The 17,894-nt window shown below is 52.2% G+C and overlaps 1 protein-coding gene across 1 annotated transcript in view; it reads left to right on the top strand.

The window, feature by feature from the left end:
• Positions 1–5,249: 5,249 nt before the first annotated feature.
• LOC102426696 (SH3 and PX domain-containing protein 2B-like) overlaps positions 5,250–17,894 on the top strand; it is a 25,659-nt gene continuing 13,014 nt past the window's right edge. Inside the window, exons 1-2 of the mRNA XM_023748834.1 lie at positions 5,250–5,343; positions 10,063–10,139. Coding sequence (XP_023604602.1) covers positions 5,268–5,343; positions 10,063–10,139 — 153 coding nt within the window. The 5' untranslated portion in view covers positions 5,250–5,267. The remainder of the gene's footprint in view (positions 5,344–10,062; positions 10,140–17,894) is intronic.

Raw genomic sequence — 17,894 nt, 5'->3', positions numbered from 1 at the left:
GCTATTGTTGTGTTGGCTATTGTGTGTGTGTGTGTGTGTGTGTGTGTGTGTGTGTGTGTGTGTAAGCACACACTCTATTTGTAAAATATATATATATATATATTGTTTTCAGAGAAGAGGGGAGAGGGAGAGAGAGATAGAAATATCAATGATGAGAGAGAATTACTGATCGGCTGCCTCCTGCACACCCCCCACTGGGGATCAAGCCCACAACCCGGGCATGTGCCCTGACTGAGAAGGAAACCGTGACCTCCTGGTTCATAGGTTGATGCTCAACCACTGAGCCACATGGGCTAGGCTGTTGTAATTTTTTTTTTAATTGGACAATCTAAGGGAAAAGAGGTCAGTGTCCCTGACTAAACAGTCAGGTATCGCACGTTTTAAAAATTGTTGGGGCACGCCGCTTGAATATCGCTGTCCTAGCCTCCTCGGTTCACAGAGCCCACGCCATGCTGCAGGCGGCGTTTTGACCTGCTCCTTCCTTTCTCCCCAGAGGAGGGACAGATGTGGAGACGGGAGAGGCTGTCCCAAGTTGCGCTGTAAATATCCTTTGTTTCCAGTTTTGATTGAGCTGGGACTGACCTGTCTCGCTCAGGCGAGTTCGACGACCATAGTGCACTTGTGAGCTTTGGGGACTGTCTGCCCAGAAGCCCCCGTGCTCCACTGCAGAAGCCAAAGGGAAGGGAGTGTGTCCTCCCGTCTCTTCTGGAGGCAGGTATAGGGCTGGCAGAACTGCACAGTTCTCACTCCCCCACGCAGGTTCCCAGCAGGACCCTGGCCAACACCTGCTCAGGGCGCACCATCCATATTTCTCCAAACACTGCCTTTGCCGGACCCTCCGACACAGTCTTTGCGCCAGACGTTACCTTCCGAAATTGGGGTGTTATACACGCTTCATGGAATGTGTTTTCCCTCCTCGGTGAAGAGCTGTGGCCATGGTGATGACGCGTCGCTGAGAAAATGCTGTCGTGGTCTTTTCCCACAGTTAGCGGTTCCTTATTTGTAAAGCAGGAAGAGGCGGTTCTGTCTGAGCCCCAACCCAGGTCCTGTGGCTGCCCCCTGGAATGTAATGTCTGCTCTTAGACAGTGGCTGGCTGCATCAGCGAACCCCCTTTTTTCATGCATTTGCTCACTCATTGATTCATCCCTTCTTTGCACAGATACCTACCAAGTACCTACCATGGACCGATGAGGAGGTGGTGGAGGGGGTCGGGCTGGGACAGTGCTGACCTGGCCTGGGGAGGGGCAGGAAGGATGAGAGAAGTGGACAGACTGGAGGGGCGCACGTGTGGCACAGGACACCAGGGCGTGCGTGCCCACCGTTAGACAGAGCAGCTCCTCACGGGGACGGAATCTCCACAGACACCCCTCCACGGTGTAGAGCAGGGCCAGGTGCATCGCCACGCCCTGCTCTGAGGACCACGTGGCTCCCCAGCGCCCGCAGCTGCGTGTGACGGTCCCCCAGCCTTCTCCACCGCCTGCCCTGGCCCCCCGGGGACACGGGGCTTTGGGAGACCGAGGGGATCACGTCCAGTCCCCCGCGGGCATGAACCATGTGCGGGCCCCACGCCAGCCTCCACGGTGTTTCCCTTGGACAGACGTCTCCTTTCCATCCGCCACAGGCTGGGGTCTTGAAAACTGCTGACGGAGCGTTCTCTCGTTCCTGCTGGAGGCTTGGGCTGTGTCCGTGTGATGTGGCTCCGTCTCCCCTCCCTCCCCCCAGCCCCCACACTGACTCACTTCCTCCCAGGTTTCCAGTCCTCCTCACCCTGAGCGCTGCTTCCTTTTATCGTCTAGGAAGAGGCACGTGGGATTTCCGGTTTACAGGGACAGTGTCTGTGGTCGGACGTGGCGGGGCATGCCTCTGCTCCTGCCGCTGCAGACAGCCTGGGGCTGGGGTCCCCGGGGAGGGGCTGGGGTCTCCGGAGAGGGGCTGGTCTGCCGTAAAGCCTGTGGTTGCCAATGTGACAGTCCCCTGGATAGAAGCAGCGTGTGGCCTGTGAACCTGGGCACACTGAGACCAAAAGCAGAATAGCTCCCAGGCCTCTGATCGCCCGTCCTTGGGAACAGCGGGCCCCGTTGGTTGGATGATAAAGAAAATGAAGTGAGACCAGGTCTGGCGAAAAGAGAGGATGAATGTCAGAGTCCCGCCCAGCGTGTTCACCATGATCACCACAGGAGGCTAAATGAATGCAGATGTAAATTCATTACAATTACGTGAAATTAACAGTTGAGTTCCTCAGTGGCAGGAGCCACGTTTCACGTGCTCAGTAGCCCCTGGGGACTGGTGGCACCGTCAGGGATAGCGGAGGTAGGACGTGTCCATCGCGACAGACAGTTCTATGGGACAGCCCAGCGCCGGCCACCGAGGGGGCTTGGATAGCTGAGTTCTGCCAATCATAACACACCGCCTCACCGTGGAATGTTATTCAGCTGTAAAAGGGAAGGACATCCCAACACGTGATACAACGTGGATGAACCTTGAAGACACGCCAAGTCACAAAGAACAGACCCTGGGGGATCCCACTCACTCGCGACCGAGAATAGATGCTGGAGACGAAGTGGAAGGGTGGCTGCCAGGGGCTGGGTTTCATGGATAGAGAGCTTCAGTTTGGAGTGAGGAAGAGGTTCTGAGATGGTGCTGACAGCTGCATAACAATGTGAATGTACGTAACACCACTTAACACGGAAGATGGTTGAGGGCATGAATTTTATGTTTTGGATACTTAACAGTACAAAACCCACCCAACCTCACAAACAACTCAAACTTGTTCCCAAATAACTTTCCGAAGAAGAAATCTATTCTGCACAATATACAGTACAGATGATGTGTTATAGAATTGTCCACCTGAAACTGAGATCATTTTATTAACCAATGTCAGCCCAATACATTCAATTAAAAAATATAGATTTGTTATGGGCAGAGCGCAAGGTGATTGATTTCTCCTTGAGCCCCTGGGATGTCCCGGAGAGCCCCCCCCCCACCCCCAGCATTCACTGCCACAGCACCCTGCCAGCGGGCTGTGTGCCTCGCTCTGCGGATGGGATCCGGCCAAGGACACGCTGGCATGAGGAGGCACCGGGTGAAGCTCGGGGCCGCCCGGCTCCCGGGGTAGAATCGCTGTGGTTAGACGCTGCAGCATTAACCCAGGTCTGCTGCCTCAAATTAACCAGTAACACTTCTGCCCTTCGGGCCACACTTCTGTGGGGAAAAGCAAGTCAGGACAAGGCCTGAGAGTAAAAGTTCGCTTTCATGGTGCTCCATGTTGGCAAACATCGTCTTCAGTAAAATTAAGACGGGAAAAGAAGATAGTGTTAGACAAACCCTTCAAACACTCCAGCAGAGACCGTTTTATCACCCTGCTGCTCACCTGTGCGTGGAATAGCGAACGTTCCTTATTTCAAGCCAATTTTTCATGTTCACGTGACTCCAGAACTGTTTAAGAGCGTGGTCCTGGGGAAAGAGAAGGGCATTTAGATCAAGGTACTTGAACTGGCTAGATTCCCACTGGGCCATGTGACCTGAGGCAGTTCACTGTCCCTCTCTGCTCCCCAGTCTCCCCATCTGTGACACGGGGATCATACATTTATTTCACAGGGTTATGAAGGTCAGAGAGAGCCACCTGTAGGAGAAGGCTTGTTAACAGTCAGCTGCCAGTCAGATGTCAGTAGGGATTGTTCATTATTATTCAAGACTAGAGGCCTGGTGCATGAAAATTTGTGCATTAGGGGTGGGGGAGGGGAATGCTCCCCTGGGGATCAGACCTAAGCTGGCAGTCAGACATTACTCTGGCAGCCCAGGGGGAGCGGGCCTAAGCTGTTAGTCAGACATCCTTAGCACTGCCACCACTGCTGTGCTGGCCAGCCAGGAGCCAGCTTCTGGCTGAGCAGTACTCCCGCTGTGGAAGTGCACTGACCACCAGGAGTCAGCTCCTGCATTGAGCGTCTGCCCCCTGGTGGTCAGTACGCCATAGCGACTGGTCGTTCCGCTGTTAGGGTCAATTTGCATATTACCCTTTTATTATATAGGATTAGTAATACAAATGTTATTAATCAGGGGTACTTGGCAAACATCTCCTAACGCTGCCCCCCCACCCCCCAATTTTACTCAGTTGCATTCATTGCTTTAGTCGGTTTTTATTGAGTGCCCAGTATGTGCTGGTGTTGAAAAGTCAGGTCGGGTTAGGATATGCTGCTATGATAAACAGCCTCACTGTGCAATAACAGTAAAAAATGTTTATTTCTCACTCGGGCTACATGTCCATCAAAGGTTGTTGGGACTCTCCAGGACCCGCACAGGCAGAGAAGCCACTGTCTGCAGTGTGGCCAGTCGCCAGGGCAGAAGGAAGTGGACAGTGGTGAATCACGCACCATTCACGGCTCTTCCGCCCCGAGTGACACCTGTCTCGGCTGCTCACATTTACTTGACGACATCCCACTTCAAGGGGGTGGGGACGTTCACATCCGCCAGGTGCTCAGGAGAAGGAGGACCAGATATCTGATGGCAGCGCTAATGACCCCACAGCCCGGCTTTAACCTAGAAGTCACCCTGCAAGTTGGTGTCACTTCCCCGGGACCCCGAGCAGCGATCTCTGCGATTTTGTAGATCAGATCAGATCTTTCCCATTCATTCCTTCAAAGGTCAGAGGGGCGGCTCTTGCGCTCTGAGAGGTTTTTGTTTCGGGACCTCTGTTTCCGTTCCTCCTCTGTCCACGGCAGCCCACGCCTTCCTCTCGCCGTGCTTTCGACACCACCCTGTAATGGCCCGTTTCCTCTTCAGCCGCCTCTTTAATTGCTATACGCCCCGGGCCAGCAGCGCCGGGCACAGAGCTGTCTGTAGAGCCAACCTGGGGAACTCTCAGTGGGGCGGGGGGGTGTCATGATTGGGTCTCAGTGGCTTGGTCCTTAACACCACCCAGCAATTCTTAGGGCACAGGTTGGCCCACCGTCCATGGACTTCTGGTGGCGCCAGGGGTGTTATCACATTTCAGGTGCTGTGGCCGAGACCCCTGGGAGAACCTAGAGTGGCCACGCCCAGCTCTGAGCCTTCACAGGTCGGGCAGCTGTGGGCGTGAGGAATGGCTTCGTGGAAACCCTTGGTCCCCTTGACACAGACTTACCCCGTTAGTGTGGCTTCTGAAAAGATGAACAGAGTGAGCTTTAGGATGTCAAATAATTCATTCCTTTAGGATGTCCAGTCTCATGTGCCAGATAATTCCATCAGAGGTGCACACATCATATATTTTGGTGTTTTTCTCCCTTGACAGATGCAGATGTTGGACAAATTTCCCATGGAAGGAGGACAGAAGGACCCCAAACAGCGGATCATCCCCTTCCTGCCAGGTAGGTGAGACGCAAACCCTGAGACGGGGCCCGCGGGGCCAGCATTGCTCCCGGATCTCGGCGCGTCCTCCTTGGGGCACTGTCCCAGTGACCAGACACTTCACCTCTGGGAGCCTCAGTTTCTCCTACCTCTAAAATGGGAATCATTAAGCGCGTGAAGTTTTAAAACGAGTGGCCTCTCTTATGGCTACTGTATCATTTTTCTGTTGTTTCTTAACAAATTGCCACCAATTTAGCAGCTTAAAATGGCACCCACTCATTATCTCACAGTTCTTTCGGTCGGAAGTTGCAGAGGCCTCCACTGGGTACTCTGTTTTAGGGTCTCACAAGGCAAAATCAAGGTCTTGTCCGGGCCCAGGTCTTATCTGGAGGATCGGGGGCAGAATTCAGTTCCTGCCGCTCCAGGACTGAGGTGCCGGTGTCCTTGCTCGTGTCAGCCAGGCTGCCTGCATCCCCGCTCTGTGGCCCCTCCATCCTCAGGCCGGCAGTGAGGCATCGAGTCTCTCTTGGCTTTAAATGTCTCCGACTGCCCCGGCTGCCCCAACCCCGCCCCCCCCTCCCCCCCGCAGAGGGAGCTGCCTGCTTTGAGGGACGCATGTGATTGCGTCGTCCCCACCTGACTGATGCAGGGTAATCTTGTAAAGAAACGGTGGCCTGTAGAGATCCCATCATAGTCACAGGCTCAGGGGTCAGGGTGGGCCATGTTGGGAGGAGGGGAGCATTATAGAAATTCCACTTGCCTACCTACCACGGACTTTCTGAGTGCCGGGCACCAATCCAAGCACTGGGGAGGAGTTAATGTAATAAAGGCATTCATGTCCCTTTCCTCCTAAAAAATTTCTTACCAAAGGAGAAGGGTCCTGGGTTCGATTCCAGACAGGGGCACATACCTCGGTTGCAGGCTCCTCCCTGGCTCTGGTCGGGACACGTGCAGGAGGCAACCAATCGATGTGTCTCTCTCACATGGATGTTTCTCTCTGTCTTTCCTTCTCTCTTCCACTCTCTCTAAAAATCAATGGGAAATGTCCTTGGGTGAGGATTAACAAAAGAAAAGAAAGTAGGTTACACCCAAGCCAGTGTTATTGTCTCAGTAGCTACCCCTGGTTGGATGCCTGCTGTGCCAGGCGCTGGGCTAAGCACTTTACATTCATTACTTCATTTCGTCCTCAGAGCAACCTGGCAGGGTGGGCACTGCGTGCCCGTTATCAGCTGCACACACCGAGGCTCTGCCCCTCTGTTATCTCGGGTGAACTACCTCCGCACACCAAGTTCCATTTCTTCCTTTGCACATGGAGATAATCATGGCACCTCAGTAACAGTTGTTACGAGGGTGAGGGCGAGCCTGGCACAGACCTGGCAGCAATCGGCACTCACCGTCATTTTTATGTACAGACCTTTCAGCGAGTTGACACCACCCGAAATCACACGTACTTCGAGCTGAAAGGGACCCTTCCGATCCTCCTCATGTTGCAGAAGGGGGAGCAGGCCCCTCAGTGGGGTAAACTCCCAGGTCACCCAGGTGCCCAGGCTCCCCTCCCCCCCCTCCAGGGTCCTTGCCGTAGGCACAGGAGTGGGTTCTCCCAGATGCCGTCATGTCGAGTGGGCTTAGAGGCTGGGCAGAGGCGTTTGCCAGACCCCGTCCACTGGGAGGATCATGTGCCTCCATGGGGAGAGTGTGCAATCACACTGGAATTTTCTTTCCTATTGGAGGAACCCGGAGTGCCAGCTGCAGCAGCCAAGAGTCCGGGCTCCAGCCCTGTGACAGGCGGACGACTCCCACCCCGGTCCCCGCTGGGCCTCGGGGTCCCCATCCATAAAACGGGGCGTGCCCCCTGCCTCACAGCTTCTCTCCCGGACACCGTAGGCTCCCAGTAAAGGCAGAAACAGGGCCCCCTGACACTCCTTCGGAATTTCTTGGTATTTCTTATCTTGGAGGCGTTCCTCTTAAATGCTCAGCCTGAACACTCAAATTGAACTGGGCTCTGAATGTAGGTTTTTCTCGCCCCAGCCAGTGTGGCTCAGTGGAGAGAGCGTTGGCCTGTGGACTGAAGGATCCCAGGTTCCATTCTGGTCAAGGGCACGTGTCTTGGTTGCAGGCTCGGTCCCCGGCCCTGGTCCAGCACGTGCAGGAGGCAGCCAGTCGATCTGTCTCTCACACTGATGTTTCCCTCTCTCTGTCTCTCCCCCTCCCTTCCACTCTCTCTAAATATCAATGGAAAAATATCCTCGGGTGAGGATTAACAACAACAAAAAAATAAATGTAGGTTTCTCTCCAAAGCACTGAGTTATAAGTCTTACTGTCGGATGAAAGGCAAAACCAGCTCTGGAAAAGCTTCCCAGGACGGGGAGGAACGTGAGCCCACCCTCCCCCAAGCCCTGAAAGCTTTCGTGCTTACGTAATTCTCTTCCACCCACGAATTCATGAAAATGCTGGTCTCAGGGCCTCGGCCCCATGTCCCCGCTCACGGCACCCACTGCAGCTTGGAGAGGTCCCGCTGGGCCCCAGGACGCCAGGGGCTTCCCTTCCCAGGCCACCTCTTCGCTTTTCCTCGACGCCCGCCCGCCGGGGCCGAGGGCAGGGACCTGCGGGGAGGCGGCCCCACTCCTAGGGGTCACTTTCCTGCCAAGCCCGCCACGTCAGCACAACAAAGCAAGTCTCCCGTGAGCACAAAGGCAGGGGGAGGGGAGCCGCCCTGTTCAGTCCTCCTCCCCGGCCAGAGCTGGGCCGGCCAACTTGGCAGAGGACGCAGCTTGAAAATTAAAAATTACAGTCTGGCCTGCTCCACCGCGGAAAACAAAAGGCTGTTCTCTGCCCAGCACCCCGTCCGCCCCAGGCGGGTGGCCCGCAGCGAGGGAGGGGTGCACGTTCGCCCTCTTCCCTGTGACTCAGCCCAGAAACACTGTCACATCAGATGCAGACAAAGGGTCAGGCCCCCTCAGCCTTGCACCCGGGAGGTACCAGCCACGGACGTGCTGGTCACGGCCCTGCCCTGCGCCTGGCCCGAGCGGGAACTCCAGCTCTGCTGCCCATCCATGGCGACCTAGCCGGCGGGTGGCAGGTCTTAAGAAACAGAGCTGGGGCCCTAGCCAGTTTGGCTCAGTGGATAGCACGTCGGCCTGCGGACTGAACGGTCCCAGGTTCGATTCCAGTCAAGGGCACATACCTAGGTTGCAGGCTCCATCCCTGGCCCTGGTCAGGGCTCATGTGGGAGGCAACCAATCCATGGGTCTCTTCTCAGATCAATGTTTCTCTCTCTGTGTCTCTCCCCCTCCCTTCCACTCTCTTTAAAAATCAATGGAAAAATATCCTTAGGTAGGATTAACAGAAAAAAACAAAACAAGAAAACAGAAGAAAAGAAATGGCTAGGTGCAGAGTATAATGCAGTATCATCTAAAACAGTGGCTCTCAACCTTGGCTGCACATTAGAATCACCCGGGAATCTTTTTAAAATCCTGATTTCTGGGCCTCATCCTCCGGAAATTCTGTTTGTTATGGGGTGGGGCCACAACATTAGTAACAAAGAAACAGAATTTTCCAAGAACTTATATTTTTGATATTTATTTTATATATTTAAATGCCATTTAACAAAGAAAAATCAACCAAAAACATGAATTCGAGTGTCACCTCTGACACGAGTGTCATAGGTTCGCCATCACGGCGCTAAGCCCTGCGCTGGGCTGTAACGGAGGTTGTCACCGTGAAGCAATGCGGCTGCCCATTTCCCAGGGCAGCACGATTGGCACGAGGCTCCCCGTCTCCCTCGCTGGCCGCACACCTGACATGTGCCCAGAGACTCCCGTCCCACGGCCGCTGCACAGGGAGAGGAGTGAGGCCGCTGTCGTTGTGTCACACACCCCCTCCCGGGGACACGGCGGAGCCTGCGCCTCTGTCCTTAGCTGGCAGCCCCACGGTGAGGACACAAAGTCGGTCCCTGTTGGTGCAGAGCCCACACCTGCTAGGGAAGAAGACGTAAATCAATAGCCTGATGTGTGCCGTCAGAAATGACAGGAGCTCTCAACCCAGTGAAGTGGCCCCAGTTTCCCCCCGGGGATGGTGGGTGAGGTTGGAATTTCCAGGCAGAGGGAAGGGGCAGAATCATGAGACAGCGTGGCATGCTGGGCACGTAGACGAGAGCAGAAAGCAGGTGGAGGAGCAGGAGGAGGAAGGGAGCCTGAGCTGTTGGGTTAGGGCAGTGGTCGGCAAACTGCGGCCCCTTGAGTGTGGCTCTTCGACAAAATACCACATGCGGGCGCGCACATACAGTGCGATTGAAACTTCGTGGCCACATTCAAGGGGCCAAAGAGCCACACGTGGCTCGTGAGCCGCAGTTTGCCGACCACTGGGTTAGGGCTTAGCTGCGGTTCGCTGCACTGCCCAGGCAGCCTGAGAATCTCAGCGCTGGACAGAGGACCTCAGGCCCTCCGGTCTACCTTCCTTCTCCACTGGGCAGGAGCGCCTTCCTTCCACGGATTGGTCCCCGCCTCCTTTAACTCATCGGAAGATTCCACCGGGCCCCCCTCCCCAGCCTTTGCACTAGAACTGTGAGCCGGGCTTTGGGGGACCACGCCTGGGGTCATCAGGCCCCAGGGGACAGTGATGACAGCCAGGGGTTTGGGTACCACTCTGGCCTACCAGAGGCATGCACCTCACACCCTCCAGTTTGCCGCGAGCTGGTCGCCGCTCCCTGCCAATGCCATGTGTGCTCTCATTCTCTGCAGGCAAAATCCTCTTCCGACGAAGCCACATCCGGGACGTGGCCGTCAAACGCCTGATACCCATCGATGAATACTGCAAGGTAAGCCCGAGAGCTGCCACCTTCCCCTGCTCGCGTCTGCCCTGCGGGCAGGTTTTTTTCTTTTCCTTTCCTGGCTCTAAGATGCTCATTGTGAAAATCTGTACAGTTGAAAGGAATGTAAAGAAATTAGAAAAAAACAACCATCTGTGATCTTTCAACTCAGAGGCAACAAGGATGAAGGTTTGTCCATATTTTCAGAGCACATGCCCAGGTTGTAGGCTTGATTCCCAGTAGGGGGTGTGCAGGAGGCAGCTAATCATTGATTCTCTCTCATCATGGATGTTTCTATCCCTTTCTCCCTCTCCCTTCCTCTCTCTGAAATCAATAAAAACATATTTTTTTAAAAAGAAAATAATTCTACTCACAGTAACATCGAAAAGAATAAGCTACTTAGGAAAAAATTAACAGAAGAAGTACGAGGTTTGTGCACTGAAATTATAGAACATTGCTGAGCAGAAGAAGCTCTGAATGAATGGAGAGACGTGCCACATTATGGAATAGAAGTCTCAGTAGTGTTAAAATGGCAATTCTCCCCCATTGCTCTACAGAGTCAATACAATCTCTGTAAAAAATCCTAGTAGATGTTTTTTGTAGAAATTAACAAATTGATCCTAAAGTGTATGAGGAAATGCAAGGGATCCAAAATAACAAAAACAATTTTGAAAAAGAACAAGCCCAGCTGGCGTGGCTCAGTGGTTGAGCGTCGACCTATGAACCAGGAGGTCACAGTTCGATTCCCGGTCAGGGCACATGCCCAGGTTGCAGGCTCGACCCCCAGTGTGGGGCGTGCAGGAGCCAGCCCATCAATGATTCTCTCTCATCATTGATGTTTCTATCTCTCCCTCTCCCTTCCTCTCTGAAATCAATAAAAATATATTTTTTTTAAAAAAAACTAAGAACGAAATTGGAGGCCTAAACATCCTACAAAGCTGCAGTAATCAAGACAGTGTGGTGCTGTCAGAAGGATCGGCATACAGTCAGTGGAACAGAATTGAGAGTCTAAATTCTTACAAATTTATAGGCAACTGGTTTGCAGCAAAGGTACCAGGAAATTCAATAGGAAAGAATAATCTTCTTAACAATGTGGGATAATGTGATATCCATATGCAAAAAAGCAGGAAGTTGGACCCTTACCTCACATCATGCAGACAGCATCAACTCACAGTGGATCACCTAAGAGCTAAAACTATAAAACTTCTGGAAGGAAACCTTCGTGACCTTAGTTTAGGCGAAGAGTTCTTAGATGTGACACCAAAAGACAAAAATGGATAAACTTGCAAACTTCTGTACTTCGATACCATGAAGCAAATGGAAAGATGTGCCACAAGTTAGGAGAAAATGTTTACAAATGCTATTACCTGATAAGGGACTTGTATTGAGACGATATAACGAACTCTTGCAACTCCGTAATAAAAAGACAACCCAGCTTATAAACGGACAAAAGACTTGAATAGAAGGAAGCTATCCAGTGGTTAATAAGCACGAGAAAAGGCTTTCCTCATCATTAGTCATTCAGGCAGCGCAAAATAAAACCATGGGAGATACCTGCACAGCCACTAGACGGGCCGTAATCAGCAAGACAGACAAGACCGGGAGTGACTGAGGCGCAGAAACTGGAGCCTTCGTTCTGCTGGAAACTCGGTGGGAAGCCGCTTTGAAAAACAGCTTGTCAGTTTCTTCAGAAGGACATTTATCACATGACCCCTCCTAGGTGTATCCTCCAGAGAATGAAAAACTTATATCCCCACAGAGACTTGGATGCAGATGTTCCCAGCAGTATTAATTCCTGATAACCCGCAACTGGATGCAATCCAAATGCCCATCATTAGGCGACTAGATAAAACGCAGTGAAATACTGATAAAATGTTGCAACGTGGGTGAGTCTCAAAAAACATGACGCTCAGTGGGAAAAGCCAGCTGCAGAAGAGTGCAAAGTGTATGACTTCATTCGTGAGAAATGTGCAGCGAAGGCAAAATGGGCGAGACGAGAGAGAGCGATCGGTGGTTTCCTGGGCTGGGCGGTGGAAGTGGAGACCCGTTGTGAATGAGGTTGGGGGGAGTTTTTGAGGTGATGGAAGGTCCTGAAACTAGACTGTGGTGATGGTTGCACAACTCTGTAATTTACTAAATATCACTGAATTTAGTGTGCTTATAGCGGGTAGTTTTTATGGTACATAAATTATACTTAAATTGGGGCTCAGCCCATCTGGTTTCCCAGATGACCTAATAAATTTATAATTCCTTACCAAAAAAATTTTTTTAAATAAATAATAATAAAAATTTTTTAAATGTGAAGGGGGGCAGGGAGGGGATCGATCCCCTCTCGTGGCCAGAGGCGTCGAGGGAGGGTAGACAATCACTCTCGATTTCCCATCTGCTCTTTGCCAGCACGGCCTCGTTTCATCTCTCCGGAACCTGGACAGGTAGGTTTTATTGTTCCATCGCGTAGATGAGGACACGGAGGCCCAGCAGAGTTGCTCACAGTCACAGTATTGGCGGTTTGGGCGATGAATCGGGCCTTTTAGGCCTTAGCACTCGCATACCACTCTCGGCCTCTCTAGAAAGTGAAAATTCAAGAGGCCAAAATATTTAACCATGTATTTTATAGAGGCCTTCATAGAGGCCGATACGCTCCAACTCCACTCTCCTTGGGAAGGGGGTGGGGGTGGGGGAGAGGGACAGGGACAGTCACTCGGGTGCAAGGACACTCCTCCCAGCTCTCAGAGGCAAGTTCCCCTCTTTTCTTCTTTGGACCCTGGGGTCACCTTGACCAGCTGGGAAGCTCCAGCTGGTACCCTCCCCCGAAACTGGTCTCCGAGCCCAGCGTGCACTCTCCTGCTGCTCCCCCAGCCCACCCAGCTTCTCTCCGGAGTCCTGGTTCCCTCACCCAGGGCGTCAGGAGCTCCGGACATTTGATTTGGGAAAGGAAGTGTAGAATCCGGGAGCATGAGGGATAGCAGCAGCTGCCTGCGTCGGACTGATGCTGGGGCCCTGGGGCCCGACCGAGATCAGGAATTCGCCGGGACCCACCGCAGGGCAGAAACTGCTGTTCTGGGAGCCACGTGGAAGTTACCGCCCCCGGCTGTTGATGCCATGGAAGAGGCAGGGCCGATATTTTGGGATTTTGGTTTTGGCCAAATTCCCTGGGCTTGGCTGCAAGGGAACTGCCCTCCTGGAAGGAGGTGAAACTGTCCCTTTTGTCACAAGGTCTGCGAAGTCTGCATTAGCTTTCCCATAGCATTTGGTATCTGTTAATGCCATTGCTGTCGGCTGACTGAAGCCAACTCCATCTGTCACCGTTGCCTTCATTGACTAGAAGTGGGCGGGCTCCGGTAGGTCAAGGTGGATGAGGGCCGTAGATGTCCCAAGAGCCAGCTGCCGGGTGTAGTCACAGTGGAAGAAACTCTCTGCTCCACCAGACCCATTAGGAAGTCACGGTAATTAACAGCGTGGTGTGGGCACACGGAAAGGTAAACCAATGGAGCAAAATGGAAAACCCAGCTCAGCTGGTGTGGCTCAGTGGTTGGGCATCCACCTATGAACCAGGAGGGATGGGGCATGCGGGTGGCCTCCGATCCATGATTCTCTCATCGTTTATGTTTCTATCTCTCCCTCCCTCTCTAAAAATAAAAATAATAATAATAATAATCTGTTGTTTTCTTTTAAAAAAAAGGAGGACCCAGAGGGAGACCCATGTGTGTTTGGACACTTTGATACTGACCAAGGCAGCCTTGCAGTCACTGAGGAGAGGTCAGGCGTCTTAGTAAATGGGCCTCCACACGAGAAAAAACAAAACAAAGAACTAACCTCTCCCTCACCCCACACATGTAATTCCAAGGAAATGAAAGACCTGCCTGTGAGAGGCAGTGCCAGAAAAGGTTCTGAAGGATTAAAGTAGGGAGATGGCCTCATAATCTCTAGGTACAGAAGGATTTCTAAAGACACAAAAAGCACCCACCGCAAAATGATTGACTTCTTTGACTCCATTAAATTTAAGAACCTCTGTTCATCAAAAAGCCATGAGAACAAGACTCGGCCAGATCCTGCCTCACCTGCAAGCATTTACCCTCCAGCAGCAACCTGAACAGCCCCTCCGGCAGTTCTGTAAGCGCGACCTACCCGCTGCCTGTCTGACACGGCTTCGCATGGACGTTTCCTGGCGACAGTGATACGCTTGTGGCAGGATCGGGGAATCCTGACCGAGGTCCGACAGGGAGACCTCAAGCAGAGGCAGAACTCGGAGGATTCGGGGTCCTAGACCCGGGGCAGCAGCCTGCGGGGCGTGCGCTGCTGGGCTCGCCACGTTCTGGCCATGCCAGGGCCAGAGCATCTGAGAATAGTTCCAGGACACCCCTCCTTTTGCCAGCGAAGAAAATGACTTCTAACAGCTGTGCTGCTGGTGAAGGAAGGCTCTGCAGGAGCCTTTTCCGAAGTGAGGACTTGTGGTGGGAGTCTTACTTGCTAACGTGCTCATTCCCAATGAGGGGACTGCAGCATTAACTAGCCATCACTAGGGCGCAGCTTAAAGCTCACACACACACACACACACACACACACACACGATTGTATGCCCATGCCTTAGTATTTTGATGATTTTTTTTTTCTAATTTCAGAGAGGGGAAGGGAGAGAGGGAGAGAGAGAGAGAAACATCAGTATGAGAGAGAATCATTGATTGGCAGCTGCCTCCTGCACACCCCACACTGGGGATTGAGCCCACAACCTGGGCATGTGTCCTGACCGGGAATCAAGCAGTGACCTCTCCTGATTCATAGGTCGATGCTCAATACTGACCACACCGGCCAGGCTGTCATCGTATTTTAAAGTAAACTATAGCCAATAGAATAGTGTTTATCAGACTCCGGTCACTTGAGACCTCCTTTCAAGATTTTTACCATATGCTACCACCTATCTTATTATTTTTCTTTACGTGAACTCACTTTTTTAACTTCTTGCAAAATATATCTTTTAGAGGATATTTTATGTTAGGACCGTAAGAGAAAACTGGTGTCATGAGCCGTAAAAGTAGGAAGAAATAAAAATGAAACCATAGGAACAAAAGTTTTCGAATCCAGCACCCTGCTGTTGCCGTGGCTCTAGCGCCTGGTCCTGCTCTAGGGCAGCGAGTAGGAGCGGTGTTTTCTCCTGGGGATTTGACGGTCCCGGGTCTCATGTTTAAGTCTGTCGTCCACGTTGAGGTGGCTTTGTGTGTGTGGTATAAAACGGGGGCCCAGTTTTACTCTTCTCTGTGTGGACGTCCAGTTCCCGCACCATTTGTTGCAGAGACTGGCCTCGCCCATATGTCTTCCTGGCGCCTTTGTTAACGATCCGTTGAGCATATGCGTGGATTTACTTCTGGGCTCTTGGCGGTGATTTTGTGGATGTGATAACAGCAGTACAGGCAACAAAAATAAAAATAAACAAGTGGGACTCCATCAAACTAAGGCTCTGTACCGCAAAGGAAGTCATCAGCAGTGACAGGGCAGCCTGTGGAATGGGAGAGAGCCATTCTACATCTGATAAGGCGTTCATCTCTAAGATGTCTAAGGAACTCCTCCTACATCTCAACAGCACAAACACTAACCACTGGATTAAAAAATGGACTAAAGGCCGAAACCGGTTTGGCTCAGTGGATAGAGCGTCGGCCTGCGGACTGAAAGGTCCCAGGTTCGATTCCGGTCAGGGGCACGTACCTGGGTTGCGGGCACATCCCCAGTAGGAGATGTGCAGGAGGCAGCTGATCGATGTTTCTCTCTCATCGATGTTTCTAACTCTCTATCTCTCTCCCTTCTTCTCTGTAAAAAATCAATAAAATATATTTTTAAAAAATGGACTAAAGAATCAAATAGACATTCTCACTGAGAAGGTATACAAGTGGCCAGCAGGTCCCCACACCTGAACATGAGAAAGCTCCGTGCCACCGGTCGTCCGGAAAGTGTGAATCACTAGCACAATGACTTGTGACCTCACACCTGTTAGAATGGCTGTCTCTAAAGTGTTGGTGAGCACAGGGGGAGACTGGAGCCCTTGCTCACACTGTTGGCGGGAACGCACCGTGGTACAGCTGCTATGAATAACAGTACGGAGGTGCCTCCGAAAGTTAAAAGTAGACTCCCCTACAGCCCAGCAATCCCACTTCTGGCTGTTTATCCAAAAGAACTGAAATCAGGGTCTCGAGGAGAAACTGTTTGCTGAGGGCGATGCTAAAAGGTCCGACAGATCCGGGTCCTGATTCTGGCTCGGCCGTGCCCACTGCCTGTGGCTCTCGGTGAGCTCATTGTAGCATTGTCCCCTACAGCCAGGATGTGGGAGCAACCTAAACGTGCTGTGTGCGTGCACTCACATACTGCTCAGCCTTTAAAATGAAGGAAATTCTCCCCTGGCCGGGTGGTTCAGTTGCTTGAAGCATCGTCCTGTACACCGAAAGGTCTCGGGTTCGATCCCTGGTCAGGGCACATACCCAGACTTCCGGTTCCATGATCCCTGGTCGAGGCACCTATGGGAAGCAGCTGATCCAATCGATGTTTATCTCTCACATCAGTGTTTCTCTCTCCCTCTCCCTTCTCCCTTTCTCTCTCTAAAATCAATGGAACCATATCCTTGGATGAGGATGAAATAATAACAATAATTCTTTTTTTAAAGAGAAGGGAATCCTGCCACATGTGACAACATGGGTGGCTCCTGAGGACATTATGCTGAGTGAAATGAGCCAGTCACAGAAACACAAATGCTGTGGGACTCTGCTTGTCTGTGGTTTCTAAAAGAGTCAGATTCATAGAATGTGAGAGTGGAATGTGGGTGGGGGCTGAGGGAGGGGACAACGGGAGTTACTGACCAACAGGCCTAGCGCTTCAGGCAGCAAGATGAATAAGCTTAGAGAGTTTCAGTACAACAGCCAACAACACAGGGCTGTGCACTTGAAAATTGGTTAAGAGGGTAGATCTCATGTGAAGTGCTCTTGCCCCAATAGAATAAGATTTTCGGCTGTAAAGAGAGAGCAGTGCGAACTATCTGGGGCATTCCTTTTGAAGTTAAAGAGGATCGAGAGGGCCCTGGCCTCGTTATTTAACACAATCATCTCGCTGACTCGAGGGCCATCCCTGGAAATCACCACATGCCGTACTTGCTACAGTACGGAAAGCCAGAGTGTTAACGGACTGTTCACCGAGCAGCCTGCGTATGATAGCATCCTTACTGCCACTTCCTCACCTGATCTAGCACAACCCCCTGAGATGGCCTAGTTATTTCCATTTTACAGATGAGCACACTGAGGTCAGAGAGGCAATGGGAATGGCCAGAGCCAGGATCAGGCGCTGGATCTGTCTGACCTTTCGTATCACCCTCGGCCAGTAAGACTTGTTCTCCTCTCCTCCCTGCACCAACCAGCCACCCCTGCCCGCGGGGCCAGCATCCCACCCAGGACAGAGCGTTTTCCTGGGAACGGTGGTGGTTCGCTGACCAACCACAAGACAGAAGCAGAATTATTTCCCTCCCCCGGGTCATGTTTTTCTGTCGGCCTGTCCTTCCAACATGGAAGGGGCACATCAGAGCGCTCAGTGCTGCCTTGCATTAGTGACTTGGCCTATTTTATGGTTTGGGGGTTTGGTTTGGCTTTGACTTCCTAGGAATTGCTCAAAACCAAAAGAGAACTTGGCGCTGTTGGGAGGTTTCCGTGGGCCTCGCTGTGCCATTCGGGGCCTCCGCCTGTTTCAGCCAGGAGCACCCTGGGAGGCCCCCTCTGGGCGGCGACCATGGCC

Source organism: Myotis lucifugus, unplaced genomic scaffold, assembly GCF_000147115.1.
Source record: "Myotis lucifugus unplaced genomic scaffold, Myoluc2.0 scaffold_1891, whole genome shotgun sequence".
Classification (NCBI taxonomy): Eukaryota; Metazoa; Chordata; class Mammalia; order Chiroptera; family Vespertilionidae; genus Myotis; species Myotis lucifugus.
The sequence above is the reverse complement of the archived record's forward strand: the minus strand, read 5'-3'. Positions and strand labels throughout refer to the sequence as shown.